This window comes from Erpetoichthys calabaricus, chromosome 12, assembly GCF_900747795.2.
Source record: "Erpetoichthys calabaricus chromosome 12, fErpCal1.3, whole genome shotgun sequence".
Taxonomy (NCBI): domain Eukaryota; kingdom Metazoa; phylum Chordata; class Cladistia; order Polypteriformes; family Polypteridae; genus Erpetoichthys; species Erpetoichthys calabaricus.
This window is the reverse complement of record NC_041405.2, coordinates 105100028-105114857: the sequence shown is the minus strand read 5'-3', so window position 1 is coordinate 105114857 and position 14830 is coordinate 105100028. Positions and strand designations below refer to the sequence as shown.

The following is a 14830-nucleotide window of genomic DNA, read 5'->3' as shown; positions in this document are numbered from 1 at the left end:
AGACGCTGACAGGGAGTCAACAATTTGACACAGCCTTCTGCCGGGTAACAGAGTGCATCCATGAACAATTAAGTGTTGGGGTAACACAGTGCCCAAACTGGACTCTGCACCACTAAAGGTTGTATCCTACAATTCTTGTTTTTACGGACTTTTAGAGTGTGGACTGTGTATTTTCCTTTTAAAAAAAAGGACATTAATTCCTCATATGTTTAGGTTCTGTTATGTTCATTTATCTTTTTAATGTACCTTATATTGTCTTGTACAATAGAACTTACTGTTGTTTTTTTCTAAATTACTGTTGTGTCTTTCATTGTGTGTTTACTCACCGCCCAATTTAAAGAAACCTGCGTGCTATTACTGGTAAATTTCAAGAGTTCCCAGTCTCTTAATAAAACTGGGTGGCGTAGTCGGATATTTTAATGGTGTCTAAGTTAGACTACCTATAAGTGTGACCAGACACCTGTGACAATTGTCCCTCTCTGGGTCCTTCCAGGCGTCCTAGCTAGGCTGAATCCCCAGCCATCCGCCACAGTGGAATTATGCAAAGTAAAAAAAAAAACTTTTCAAAACAAAAGTATAGTGTGCTTCTTATGGAGAATGGGTGACACCATCACTTGGTATAGTGATGGTGTTGTATTTTCTACTTCTGCTCTTAAAACTGAGGACCATCACTTTGATGAAGAATCAAAGCCTCACTTTTTGCTACCAACTCCTCATAAACATCAAGAAAGATCATATTCTGTTCATTTGAAAAATCAGCAGAGAGTAAGGTGCATCATGTTCCATTTTACTTTCATTCATCATGCCTTTTCCAATAGCAATTCAACAGAGTTACACGGAGTGACCCAACCCTTCAAGAAATTTGTATGTCTCTTTAGAAGTTGTACATTAATCAGTTACTATAAATAGTATACAATTTTAAGTATACAAAATAATCCATTAACCAGTAAAGAGCATTGTGATATGCTTAGATCAATTAAGGGGGTAGAAGCTGTTGTAGAACCTGGCAGAACTGGTTTGGATGCTACAATATTTTCTGCCGGATGGAAAGTGGGACAAAGTGGTCATGGGAGGGCTGGAAGCAGTCCTTCACATTGCTATAGGCTTTGCAGAAGCAATGCTTTATAAAAGATGTCTTTAAAGTGGAGCAGAGAGGTCCCTCCCTATTATCTTTTCTGATGTATGCAGAATCCGTTTTAGGGTCTTACGACCAGAGACACACTGCAGGTCCAAAATCAAACCGTGATGCAAATGGTCAGGATGCTCTTTGTGGTGCCTCTGTAGAATGTGATGAGAATGGGAATGGAGGCTTCCCTTCTTCTGCCACTGGATGAAGTGGAGATACTGGTGTGCTTTATTGTCTGTGGTGGTGGTGTTAATTGTCTAAGTAAGGTCAGTTGCCAGGTGCACACCAAGGAATTTGGTGCTCTTGACCAGTTCCACCACAGAGCTGTCAATGTGCAGTGTGGTGTGGACAGCTTGGACCTTCCTGAAATCAATATTCATCTCTTTTGTCTTATCCACATTAAGAGACAAATTGTTGCACTTTTACCAGTCAGCCAATCATCAAATCTCCATTCTGGAAGCTGACTCATCACCATTGCTGATTAGAGTCACTACCCATTGTATCATCCACAAAATTAATGATGGTGTTTGAGCTGTGCTCTCATAAGTCAGCAGAGGCAACAGATGTGGACTGAGTACACAGCCCTAGGTGGCACCAGTGCTCAGTGTGATGGTATTGGAGTTTGTGATTCTGGTGCAGACTATCTGTCTGTCATTAAGTCTAGGATCCAGTTGCATAAGGAAGTGTTGTAGCCTAGCAGACCCAATTTCCCTATGAGTTGAGGGATGATGGTGTTGAAAGCTGATCTGAAGTCAATAAAAATCATTCTAGCTTTAAGAGCCAATCTTAGAAAGTTAAAGCTTTGAGTTAAACTCATATTAGTATTTACTTAATTTGAATAGAATATAAATTTCTTTCATAGTCATAGACAATGGTATAGTCTCTTCCCCCTGTAAATTAGTATGAGAGTGAACTTTCTTGCTATAACTAAGATACAGTGTGTCAATTGTGTCAGTTGTTGTTTAGAATAGGTCCCAGTACACAGGGGCATAAAAGACCCATTTTCAGCTTAGAAATGGGATAGGCATACAGTTTTCTGACCGTTTTGAAATGGTTCAGAAACATTTGGAAATGATTTAACTGTATTAGCAAACTTAAAGAAATGAAATAAGACTTAAGTTTTGAATAAAACTTTTCTTAACAAAAACTTTCTCTTTTTTTTGCTATTTCAATTTTCTCTTTTTTGTGTGAACTGTTTTACTTTGAATTTTAACTAAAACTAAATCATTTCAGTGCATCAGGCTTTTGTTGAGTCCCATTTTTATGCTAGAGCTACTGAACTTTGGTAATTTTGGGAAAACGCAGCTACACTATTTTAAATTTCTCTTTTGTCCAGATGGGACAAGACCAGATGAAGAGTAGGTGATATGGCCCCTTCAGTAGAACAGTCCAGGAGATGTGGGAAGTCCAACTTTCAAGTGTCCTAAGCTAGCCTCTCAAACAACTTCAAGATGACTGGTGTGGGTGCTATAAAGTGATAGTCATTGAGATGATAGACAGAGCACTTCTTGATGGTGGTGGTGGTGATGGAGAAAAGTACAAGAGAAAATTGCCACCATGAAACTGAGACATTGCATCCCCATGTTCCTATTATGAAGACCAGGCAGAGTGGCTTTTGGAACTATCAGTATGTTGATTAGGCCCCTGTCCAAGACTTGGTCCTTAATATATAAGATAATGCTAACATAGTTAAAACTAATTAATACTGGGACATAATGACTACCTGTACACTTTTAAAAACTTCCTTCAAGCTGGTCTGTTATATGTTGTAGAACAATCTTGTAAAAAACACTGATGAGATACAAAGGAGGATGCATCCAAAGTTATGGAACCCTTAGAAGTCAAAAACAATGCATAATGATGTTATACTGTATTATACTATATTCTGTGCATTTTTGTTCTCAGTTTCTATTTTTGTTAACTAGGAAGCAGCTGTCAGGCTCAAAAGATGGTAATTCAACGCTGGACCAGGGGGTGGCAGTGTGCACTAACCTTCTCATTCTAAAGTGCTATTGAGCCAGTGGACAATAAGTCACTCAAACTGGCAATCCACTAACTTGGTTTAATTTGTTTGTTGTTCATGTCCAGTTCTCTTCGTCCCACCATGAAGACAGTGTTTTGCATTGTTTCACCAATAAAATTCAGAACTAAGTTTTAAATTTTGCAACTTGAAAGCAAGAAAAGTTTTTGCATTTATTTCACTTGTACATGAAAGTCAAAAACAACGTTTTCAGAAACACGTTTTGATGGTAAAGAGATAATATGCACAAACGTATTTAACTAATTCAGTATTTGAATATATCCAGAGAAAGGTTTAAAAGTAATTTTCAACTAGTTATTTTCCACATAGTAAGGTACTTAATATTTATGACGATGAGGTGTTATAAATCTACCATTTAAAAGCTTGTTCATATTCCTGGAAAGGGCAGTAAGTTAGATCACTTTGTGGCATCACTAATAGAACACCTAACTTAAATATTTCATATCAGGGAATTTTGGATAGACTGACTTCATAGGGCAAATTTCTTTATCATTTTAGCTCTGTTTAATGCAATCTTATGAGCTGTATTATAAGGATAATACTTCCATTATGTTTCATTACAAAACTTGCATATTTTTTCTTTAAATCCTGTTATACTTTTCTTTGTGGCTCAGCATTTAACATTCCTTGGTGGGGTTTACTTGCTCTCCTCATGTTTGTGTGACATTCCTTCAGGACTCTGTTTACCTCCCTCAGTCTAAGTCATGCTGTCAGGCTGGCAGCAGATTCTTCCTTAGTGTTTTGTATGTGAGTGTACCTTGACGTATCCATTGCTACTGAGATAGCCTCCCTAACACTCAGTGTTAACCTAAATGAACAAAAAGATCAATAGAATGGTCAGTTTTCTTGAACATAACAGTCACAGTGTAAGATGTTATTCTACTAAGTTCAGACTCAATGAGAATGTAATTTCAGCATTACTTACGCCATGATTCCAGAATAGTGGAAGACTTCTGAAGTTAGGTAGGACAGGTAACTGTATAGGAAGACAAACAGAGGCTCGATCACCTGGATCTTTCCTGTGAAGCGAGTTGTTAGAGCTGTAATAAGTCCAAAAAAAATGCCAACTGCTACTCCTCCAAATCCTACAATAAAGAATTGACTGATCCCCACCAGCACATCCTCCAATGAGATGACCTGCATCTTACAAAATGCTTTGAACAGTTTGTAGAGGACCTACAGAGAACAGAAGACATTGTTTAGCTCAAAGCTCAAATATTACAATATGTTAGACATATTTTCTCTCACTAAAAGAAATTAGTTTTGACTCAATTTTGTAATTCCTTCCTTTTTTTTAGTTTTGTAAGCCTGTTATTAGACAAGTGATAAAGAAAACACTGAGTGAAGGAAAGGAAGTTTACAAAGCTAAAATAGAAAACAAACTCGTTCAGAATAACATGAAAGATGTCTGGAATGGACTAGGCATAATTACTGGACTCCAGCAATCCAAGGCAAAAGTGCTAGAAGGAAGTGTGAACAAAGCTAACACCCTCAACCAGATTTTTAATAGATTTTGCCTCCCACTGTCACCTTCTAATGACCATTCCCCCTACACCATCCCTACTACATCAACAACTCCTACCACATCTTCTGGAACGGCCAGTGACAAGTCCAGCTCTGAGCGCCAGTGGTGGTCCGTAACTGATGACCAAGTGAGGAGACAACTGAGGAAGCTACACACAGGAAAAGTCACAGGACCACATGGAGACAGTCCTTGAGTTCCTAAGGCCTGTGCTGACCAACTTGGGGGTGTCCTCTGTCACCTGTTCAGTCTTTCCCTGAGTCTCCAGAAAGTGTCACTGCTGTGGAAAACATCCTGTACTGTTCCTCTTCCAAAGAAGGGAGGCACCTATTCACCTGATGACCACAGACCAGTGGCACTTACATCTCACATCATGAAGACCTCTTATGGTAGACCTTCTGGACCCACTGCAGTTTGCCTATCAGAGAAAGATTGCAATTATCAATTCCATCAGGCTTATTCTCACTTGGATAAAGCTGGCAGCACTGTGAGGATTATGTTTTCTGAGTTCTCCAATGACTACAATAGCATCCAGCCATCCCTGTTAAGGGGTAAACTCAGGAGTATGCAGGTGGATGAGCCTGTGGTGTCCTGGATAATGGACTGTCTGTCTGAAAGACTGCAGTTTGTGAGGCTCAGAGACTGTGTTTCTGATATGGATGTGAGCAACACTGGAGAACCACAAGGATTAGTCCTGTCTCCTTTTCTCTTCAAGCTGTACACATCAAACTATAAATATAACACCAGCTTATATTTACTCAGATGATTCTGCACTTATGGGCTGTACTGTATTGATAAAGGGGATGAGACAGAGTATAAGAGTGTGCTAAGCTGGTATCATCACTTCAAGAGAGGCCCACCAAACTAACAAGCTAATTAAAAGGTCAGGCTCAGTTATGCAATGCCCTTTGGACCTCCTGGAGGTAGTAGCAAAGGAAACAATTAAAACAAAATTGACAGCCTATGTGAACACATGTGTAAATCCTATTGGTAGTCACAGTTGTGCTTGTTCATTGCAAACTGCACTACTGTTTCAAAAGATGATTTAGTTAAAAATAACAGATGGATGTTAAATGAGCAGGCTAAAAAGGCCCATTAATTAATTACAAGATGCAACATTACTGCAAATTTTTGTAGTCATCCCATAATGTTGAATCCACACATTAGGCAGAGTTCCTAGAATTTCCACTTACACCATTAAAGAGTACATCAGAGGCTATTCTAATGGCTCTGGGCACAGAAAGAAACCAACCTTGAATGCACTGCCAGCTCATTTCAGATTATGAACCCACAATCACTCATTTGGATATGAATGTAATTGAGAACCCAGAAAAAATGTAAATATGCTGAGAATACGCACACACAACACAGTTAGTGACCAAGCCAGAATACAGACCCATTTTCTGGAGACCACTACAAGTGCAAGATGGTGAAAAGTATGAAAGAAAAATACGGGGAGATGGGAACGATTAAGTCTTTTAAATTCATTATGAAGTCTGACCTATCATCTAGAACTAAGAATATCAATTGACTAGAATAGGGATTACAAATTCTATATTTTAAGTATAGAACTTACCAACCTTTTTCCTAAAGCTAAGCCACCACTTAATGAGCCCATGTTTTATGCTTCATTGATTATTTTTACTGGTAGAATTTGCTACTAAAACATCAAGACAATTACAAGATCCAAGCACAGATCACTAACAATGTAAACTGAGGAACAGGAGAAAATAAAACATGGTCATTGAAAAAAGATCTCCTTTTGGGTACAGTCGCACAACCTCCAATTGTTAAGAAAGTTTCAGTTGAGCTCAGCCCTAGTACTCTTTGTCGTCATCTGAACTTTTGGAATTTGTGCAAAGTTTTCATTCTTCTACAGGTACTTCTACATCACAAAAATGTTCATGTTAAATACACCACTTACTCTAAATTAGACCAATATACAGTACGTGAGTGTGCATTTGTATTAGTGAGTGAGTGATGTACTGACACCTTATCCAGGACTGGTATTAGTGTGTTGAATAGAATGGAAAAATGAGTGATTTCATCAAATATAGAGTTCCACAAATGTTTATTCTAATCTGATGTTGAATATGTCAAATAAAGAATATAGTTTATCAATCATCCCAACAGTTATTGAAAGTATGGTTTAAATATTTAATTTAATTCCAAGAAAAAAGACCAATGGCAAAATAGGCTATAAATATGACAATACTATGTGAATCTGTAATTAAAGACATTGTTTTTGTATTATAAAAACTATATAACGTAATGTAAGTGATGTTATGTTCTGAATATTTAATATACTGCAGTTCTGGTCACCATGTACAGGTACTGTATAGAAAAAGATACAGCAGGTCTGAAAGCTGTCTAGAAGAAACCAACCAAGATCATCCCAGACTGCAGGACAATTCTAACAATTGTAGAGTCCTGAACAGAGGAGGCTGTGTGAACCTAATTCAAATATCTAAAAATTTCAAAAGGCATCAATAAACTTTATCTAGCAGAATTCTTCAGTTTAATTGTGAATTGTGTACTTGAGGATATCAGTTGAAGTGAAGTGCATTTAAAGTGAAAGCCAGAAAACACTTTTTGCACAAAGGCTTGTGGGACTTTGGGACAAAACACTGAGTCACATAGTTAAGGCAGTGACCTGAACTTTTGGAAAATATGTGGGTGAGATATCAGGACAACTTATCTATTAAGCAAATCAGTTCAAATGGCCTTGTCCGTTCTGTTCAAACTTCTTATGTTGTTATGTTCAAATAAGGCTCTTTTACTTTCCCATAAAATGTACACATACTCTATCTATCTATCTATCTATCTATCTATCTATCTATCTATCTATCTATCTATCTATCTATCTATCTAATGCAAAATTGTTTCACTCACTCAACAGCAAAACACTTTTTCCTGATTGGTTAAAAATCTGAAATTTGGCAAAGTGGTCCATCTAGCTTAGTAGGCATTCACAGAGAAAGGGCATTTTGATTGGTCAATATTTAGGGGTAAACACCTTCAAAATAGAAAAAAACAAATACCCAAGACCTCAAAAATGCCTTGACAGATTTGATTGAAGTTTGGTTACATTATAAAAAAAAGAAAATTAGTCAGCATGTGCATTTTTGTATTTGTTGATATTTATTAATGTTATGCTAACTTAAATTCTCTGCATTGAGAATGTGTCTTATGCTAATGAACACAGTAGAAATGATTGATGGCCCACTAGAATAACACTGCTAACCAATAGGGTGAATGGTTGACTGAAGACAGGGTGTTCTCTTGGGGAGGAAAAAAGTCATGTGATCAAATTGTGAAATAGAAAGAGAAAGTTTGTGAAAGATCAAGGAAGATGCAAAGCTCAGTGGCTAGCAAATGATTAGCTGTTTTTCACTGTTCACTACCAGCACTCTTAGATGCGTACCGGCTCTCATCTTAGACCCTCCATCGACCTCCAATCTCCAGTTGCAGAGCTGAAAACTGCCCCCCTGCTCTTTGATCATGACACTTAAATTATTAAGGGAGAACCCCCCAAGTCACACTCTTTGATTGGGGTGCTGCAATCACCAAGGTAGAAACGTCAGTCTTAGATAGTGGCACTGACTTTCTAATGGATAAGCCCCAGAAATTGTGTTGCAATGCTTGAAGCTAATGCTCCGTGCTCCTTGCTCTTCGTGATAATACATAAGCATAACACACTTTTGTATATCCACCAAGCACTGTTTTGCATATATGTTCACATCCACTATCTTTAAATGGGGACTATATACATCTGACATAAAACACAAAAAGAAATTCTGTATTTGAGTGAATGGTGTAATAAATGAAAATTGTAAACATCTAATAAGGATGATAATATACACCCAAATTTCACATTATTCCTAGTAATTAGCCATATCAATTGAACTTTCCTGTCAAATTGTGCTTTGCAGTTACCATCAACAAAAGCCAAGTCACTTGGAAAGGCAGGAACTGATCGTGGGCTGCATCAGGAGTGGGCAGGAGGAGGAGTATAGGGACCTAATCAAGGACTTTGTTAAATGGTGCGACTCAATCCTCCTACACCTGAACACCAGCAAAACCAAGGAGCTGGTGGTGGATTCTAGGAGGCCCAGAACCCTCATGGACCCCGTGATCATCAGAGGTGACTGTGTGCAGATGGTGCAGACCTATAAATACCTGGGAGTGCAGCTGGATGATAAATTAGACTGGACTGCCAATACTGATGCTCTGTGTAAGAAAGGACAGAGCCGGTTATTCTTCCTAAGAAGGCTGGCGTCCTTTAACATCTGCAATAAGATGCTGCAGATGTTCTATCAGACGGTTGTGGTGAGCGCCCTCTTCTACGCGGTGGTGTGCTGGGGAGGCAGCATTAAGAAGAAAGACGCCTCACACCTGGACAAACTGGTGAGGAAGGCAGGCTCTATTGTTGGCATGGAGCTGGACAGTTTGACATCTGTGACAGAGCGATGGGCGCTAAGCAGGCTCCTATCAATTATGGAGAATCCACTGCATCCACTAAACAGTGTCATCTCCAGACAGAAGAGCAGCTTCAGCGACAGACTGCTGTCACTGTCCTGCTCCACTGACAGACTGAGAAGGTCGTTTCTCCCCCAAACTATGCGACTCTTCAATTCCACCCGGGGGGTAAACGTTAACATTATATAAAGTTATTGTCTGTTTTTACCTGCATTATTATCAATCTTTAATTTAATGTTTTTTTTTTGTATCAGTAAGGTGCTGCTGGAGTATTTGAATTTCCCCTTGGGATTAATAAAGTAGGGCGGCACGGTGGCGCAGTGGTAGCGCTGCTGCCTCGCAGTTAGGAGACCCGGGTTCGCTTCCCGGGTCCACCCTGCGTGGAGTTTGCATGTTCTCCCCGTGTCTGCGTGGGTTTCCTCCGGGCGCTCCGGTTTCCTCCCACAGTCCAAAGACATGCAGGTTAGGTGGATTGGCGATTCTAACTTGGCCCTAGTGTGTGCTTGGTGTGTGGGTGTGTTTGTGTGTGTCCTGCGGTGGGTTGGCACCCTGCCCGGGATTGGTTCCTGCCTTGTGCCCTGTGTTGGCTGGGATTGGCTCCAGCGGACCCCCGTGACCCTGTGTTCGGATTCAGCGGGTTGGAAAATGGATGGATGGATGGATTAATAAAGTATCTATCTATCTATCTATCTATCTATCTATCTATCTATCTATCTATCTATCTATCTATCTATCTATCTATCTATCTATCTATCTATCTATCTATCTATCTCTATCTGATCTAATGCAGGAAAGTTTAACTCATTGACAATTGTATATAGTATGTTCAAGAGTAAGTAGTTCCAGTGACCTAATAATATCATTATTATTACTTATTATTTGACTGATGCCTTTATCCAAGTTGAGTTACAATGTCTGAGATACAATTAATTACATATATTTTATTTATCCAATTGGAGCACAGCAGCTGAAGTGACTTGGTCCTGGCTATAGAGCATCAGTAGCAGGAATTGAACCCACAACCCCTGGGTTTGAAGACCAAAGCCTTAACCACTTTCTGTATACAGAAACACACTGAGTTAGTTACATAGAACTTCCAATACAGCAGATAATCCAACAGCACTGTAACTGACACCCATTGCCTTATACAAATTTCCTAGGTGAAGCTGAGTAGTACAGGTAGTGTATAAATATTAACATTTGAAACAAAATAAGTAAGGTTCACATTGTGTATGCTCATATTCCATTATTGCTAAGAGGCTTTTGAATTATAACATTAATCTGGTCTTTGAAGCTATTCCCCATGGCCCTGCATTCTGTTGGGGTGGTTGAAAATGTTATGTAGTCTGTGCCATTTATTAAAACTAAAGAACAATATAGCAATATTATCATTTTGTAATATACCGAAAGCTCAGTTTTAAAAAGTTTTTTCTACTCTGCCACCATATTTCGATATAAGTGGTCACGCACTACTTCAACAACATTTAACGACCTTCCACTACCCACTGGATTAATGGGAGGTATTTCAAGCAAAAACTGGTGTAGTAATCAGTTAAAAATTCATATTCCGATCCTTTTGCATCATTCATTACACAGTCTCAGTAGCTTTTTGAGTTTTCTTAGCAATTTCTTATATGTTTTCCTATTTAGAATCTTCATTGGCTCTGATTTAAATGATTATACTGAATCCTTCAGTAAAAGATTTTAATTCACGTACCACTGTCACAGCATCGTTCAGAAGTGATTCTCCAAAAACCAGGATATGGAGCTGCTCATTCACATGGATTTCTTCAAAAACAGAAAGAACAGCAACTGGGTCCACGGCGGCAATGAGGCTCCCAAAGAGGAGGGTTTGCAGGAGTGACACGTCACTTAACTTGAATGACTGAACCTGGCAGATTCCATAGAGTGACACTCCAATTCCAAAGACATTCCAGAAGGTACCCAGCACTGCATAACACAGTATGCTACCCAGGTTGTCAAAAAAAATGCGGATGGGAAGGAAATAACCTGCATCTAGTACAATTGGAGGAAGCAAGAACAAGAAGAAGACGTCTGTGCTTAAGACCGGTGGAGGCTGCTGCCATACCTTATACATTGCTCCACCAACCAACAGACCCACTAAGATAAGCAGGCAGCTCTCTGGCACCACTGCTGGCAGACGGCCATATAGATGAAACCCTACAAGACATAAAAATAGAAGGTCTGACAAGTCGTTATAGTAGATCAGCGATCACAGGAGGTTGTCCTTTGGGTCATTGTGCTTGTGCAAAAGAACATGAAGAACAGCAGTAACACTGCTTTAATTTTTCCATCCACTTTCAGACGTGACAGTTCATTTGAAATTTTCAGGCAGTGTGAGATACAGAATGTGGGAGTTAGCCGGGCAGAAATGTTCCCATCCCAATGTCCAGTGTGTTCATTTTTTTTTTACATCAGCGAATAACAAATGCTGAAATAATGTACAGCCAGATTCATTGGGTCCTACTTTCTCTTTAATTTTAAGTACAAAACACAACTTGGTGCCATCATTTACTAAGGATAGGCTGACATTTTTTGTCTAATGTGTATTTTATTATGTTTCATGGATTGTTTTATGGCATAATTTCTAATCACAGAGACACCCAGCAACATCAGGTGCAAGGCAGGAATGTGTGATGCACCATCTGTTGGAATGTCAAATACAATGCATTTTATTACTGCACTAATTACAAAATACATTCCAATAGATGGTGCACTGCAAATGGTAATGCTGAGGACCATGTTGTCTATCCATCCATCCATTATCCAACCCGCTATATCCTAACTACAGGGTCACGGGGGTCTGTTGGAGCCAATCCCAGCCAACACAGGGCACAAGGCAGGAAACAAACCCCAGGCAGGGCGCCAACCCACCTCACCATGTTGACTACTTAGATTTCAACCCATCTTAAATGAGTAGCACAGCAAGTATGTTAAATAATCATTCTTGTAAGTTTCTGCCAGGAAAACCCCAAGTGACAATTGGCAGAATGAATGCAGCTGCAGTAGTGAGGACCATCTCTTCTATCTCTGCCTCTGCTCAGGGAGATGCTGTTAATTCTCCAGCCACAATCTTCTCCACATGCAGGAGGTTGGGAGTTTGCAGTGGGCTGCAATTCAAGACGCCTGACGTTGAGCAGGTCAGTGATAGTTCTATGTTAATATGTTTGTGGTCCAGCAGCCGTGGAGTTTTTCTGGTGCCAGAGTGTAGTAATGCTTTTTATAATGTTACAATAATATTGTTTTGGTTAAAAAATATAATTTATTTTTAACTAGGAGCTCCATTCCCCTTTTCTAGAAATCTCTGGCAAACAATGAACTCTCTCACTGCATTTCTCAGCAGGGCCCAAAAAATATTTTCTTACAGTTTCATACAGCATAATTATGAAAATAAAAAATGAAGAATGCATAATAGAAAGGAAAAGCAAGCAATATAATAATAATAAGCAGAAATAACGTTTGATATATAAAAAGATATTTCATAAGATATTTCAAAAGTGTAAAGCTAATTAAATCCACAGAGCACAGTGACGTAACGAATAATGGTTGTACTTCATTGCTGCTGCAACTTTTCAAAAAACTTCTTTTTGGAAAATGAGACTCAAATGTTAAAGTGGAAGAGGAGGAGGAGTATGAAAATGTAAACTGCTAAGAGTAAGTTGCAATATGATAATTGTAATTTATTGGCTAGCCTGCAGCAAAAAACAATAGTCAACAGTTGAAGTAAGTGTGTAAGTTATTTTTTCCTAAGAAACACATATCTTTATCCTGACTACTTAACTTATATCATATCAGGCTGAGGCCAGCACAGTGTCGCAGAGGGTAGCGCTTCTGCCTCACAGTCAGGAGACCCGGGTTCACTTCCCGGGTCCTCCCTACATGGAGTTTGCATGTTCTCCTCGTGTCTGCGTGGATTTCCTCCGGGTACTCCGGTTTCCTCCCACCGTCCAAAGACATGCAGGTTAGGTGCATTGGCGATCCTAAATTATCCCTGGTGTGTGTGCCTTGCAGTGGGCTGGCGCCCTGCCCGGGTTTGTTCCTGCCTTGCACCCTGCGTTGGCTGGGATTGGCTCCAGCAGCCCCCCATGACCCTGTAGTTAGGATATAGCGGGTTGGATAATGGATGGATGGATATCAGGCTGAACTCTCCTTTCAACCTGCTCTAATCCCCAATGTACACCATTTGTGTTTCTAACATATGGCACTCCTTTGTCTCATTGATAACCCAACATCATCTATGGGAGTCTCGCCCTGTGTTTTAAGTATTTTGAAACACAGAATTATCAGTCAGTGCATACAACAAAATATCAGCAGGATGAGGAGTACATGTCAGTACATAGCAGTTGTCAACTGTAGTCATTTGAAACAGAAAATTAACAGCTGGAAAAATTGATTGAAAAAATGACCCAATCACTGTACAAGCATAAATTAAACAAAATTATTTCCACACCAATATTTCACTGCACATACTAAGAACAAATAAATACTGCATAATAAATGAGGTTATCCTTAAAGAAATAATCTAATATGAATAATGAAAGATATAATGCACACATGTAATAAATATGTGCCTATAATATTACAGTATAAATGAATAAACAGAGCATTCTCACCTAATTTGGCCAGGGATGCCAGCATGATCCACATTACAATTTCAAAAGGAGCCTTTACATGAGAGTAGTCCATAACAAACAGGCTCAGTCCCTCTGAGGAGTGATGTCCAGAACTGGCACTGTGATTTGGCTGAGAATATGGCAGACTGCTTACATTTCCATCAAGTACAGAAGGTTTTACAGCTGATAACTCTACAGAGGCACATATGCTATATGGAATGGACAGGCATCCCAGCAAAGCAATGGTCCAGTATTCCGCCATGGTCAGCTCTGAAGCTGGACAGTTTACTTAGATGGCTCCGCTTCTGATTTCCGTACCACACCCCAATGGGATTTACTACTGTAACTGCCAAGCAGAAGCTCATTCAGAAAATCAATGCGCTTGGAGTTAAAGTGCTCTGAGGCCACATGGATGGCAATAATCTGCTCCTGGAAAGAAGTCCTTAATGGGTTTTTAAAAAGAGAATATCTTGGTTTTCTAGTTGTCACATTTCAATAATTTCTTCATTGATTTGTTTCAGTTTTCCATAATGACAATTCAGTTTCAATTATTGTGCTTAAGCTTGAAAATTATAGACAAAATATAAAAAAGTGTACTTCCTGCATTACACTTTATGCTAACTAACAGACATACTGTTTTGTGCAGCACACATGCAGTATGTGCATTATGTAAGAATACTGATCACACCACAAAAAAATACCAGGCTTCATATTTTCACTCAGCAAAAAATATGCAGTTGCAACAGAATGGAAGACATGATTAGACATTATAAAAATGAATACTTTTTAAAATGACTAACAACACATGAAATGATAGCCATCCCCAATGTTGAAATGAGTGGAATATATCAATAGGGCATTCTAATAAGAAAATAACATCACAGCAAAGTTGATATGACATACAAAAGTATCAAACAAACGGACACAAATAAAACCAAAGCCGCTCATCTGGGCCGAGCTAATTCAAGTTTTACACTCCTGTCTCAGAGGATTTTGCCCACTAAATTCCAAACCTTTCTCTGTTTTCA

At 39.1% G+C, this 14830-nt stretch overlaps 1 protein-coding gene across 1 annotated transcript in view; it reads right to left on the bottom strand.

Moving 5' to 3' along the window:
• The window catches only part of LOC114663125 (sodium/hydrogen exchanger 2-like), a 38555-nt gene extending 24491 nt beyond the window's left edge, over nt 1-14064 (bottom strand). Inside the window, exons 1-3 of the mRNA XM_051935397.1 lie at nt 13803-14064; nt 10886-11349; nt 4093-4343 (exon numbers count right to left, since the gene is read on the bottom strand). Of these exons, the coding sequence (XP_051791357.1) occupies nt 4093-4343; nt 10886-11349; nt 13803-14064 (977 nt within the window). The remainder of the gene's footprint in view (nt 1-4092; nt 4344-10885; nt 11350-13802) is intronic.
• Between the last annotated feature and the right edge of the window lie 766 nt (nt 14065-14830).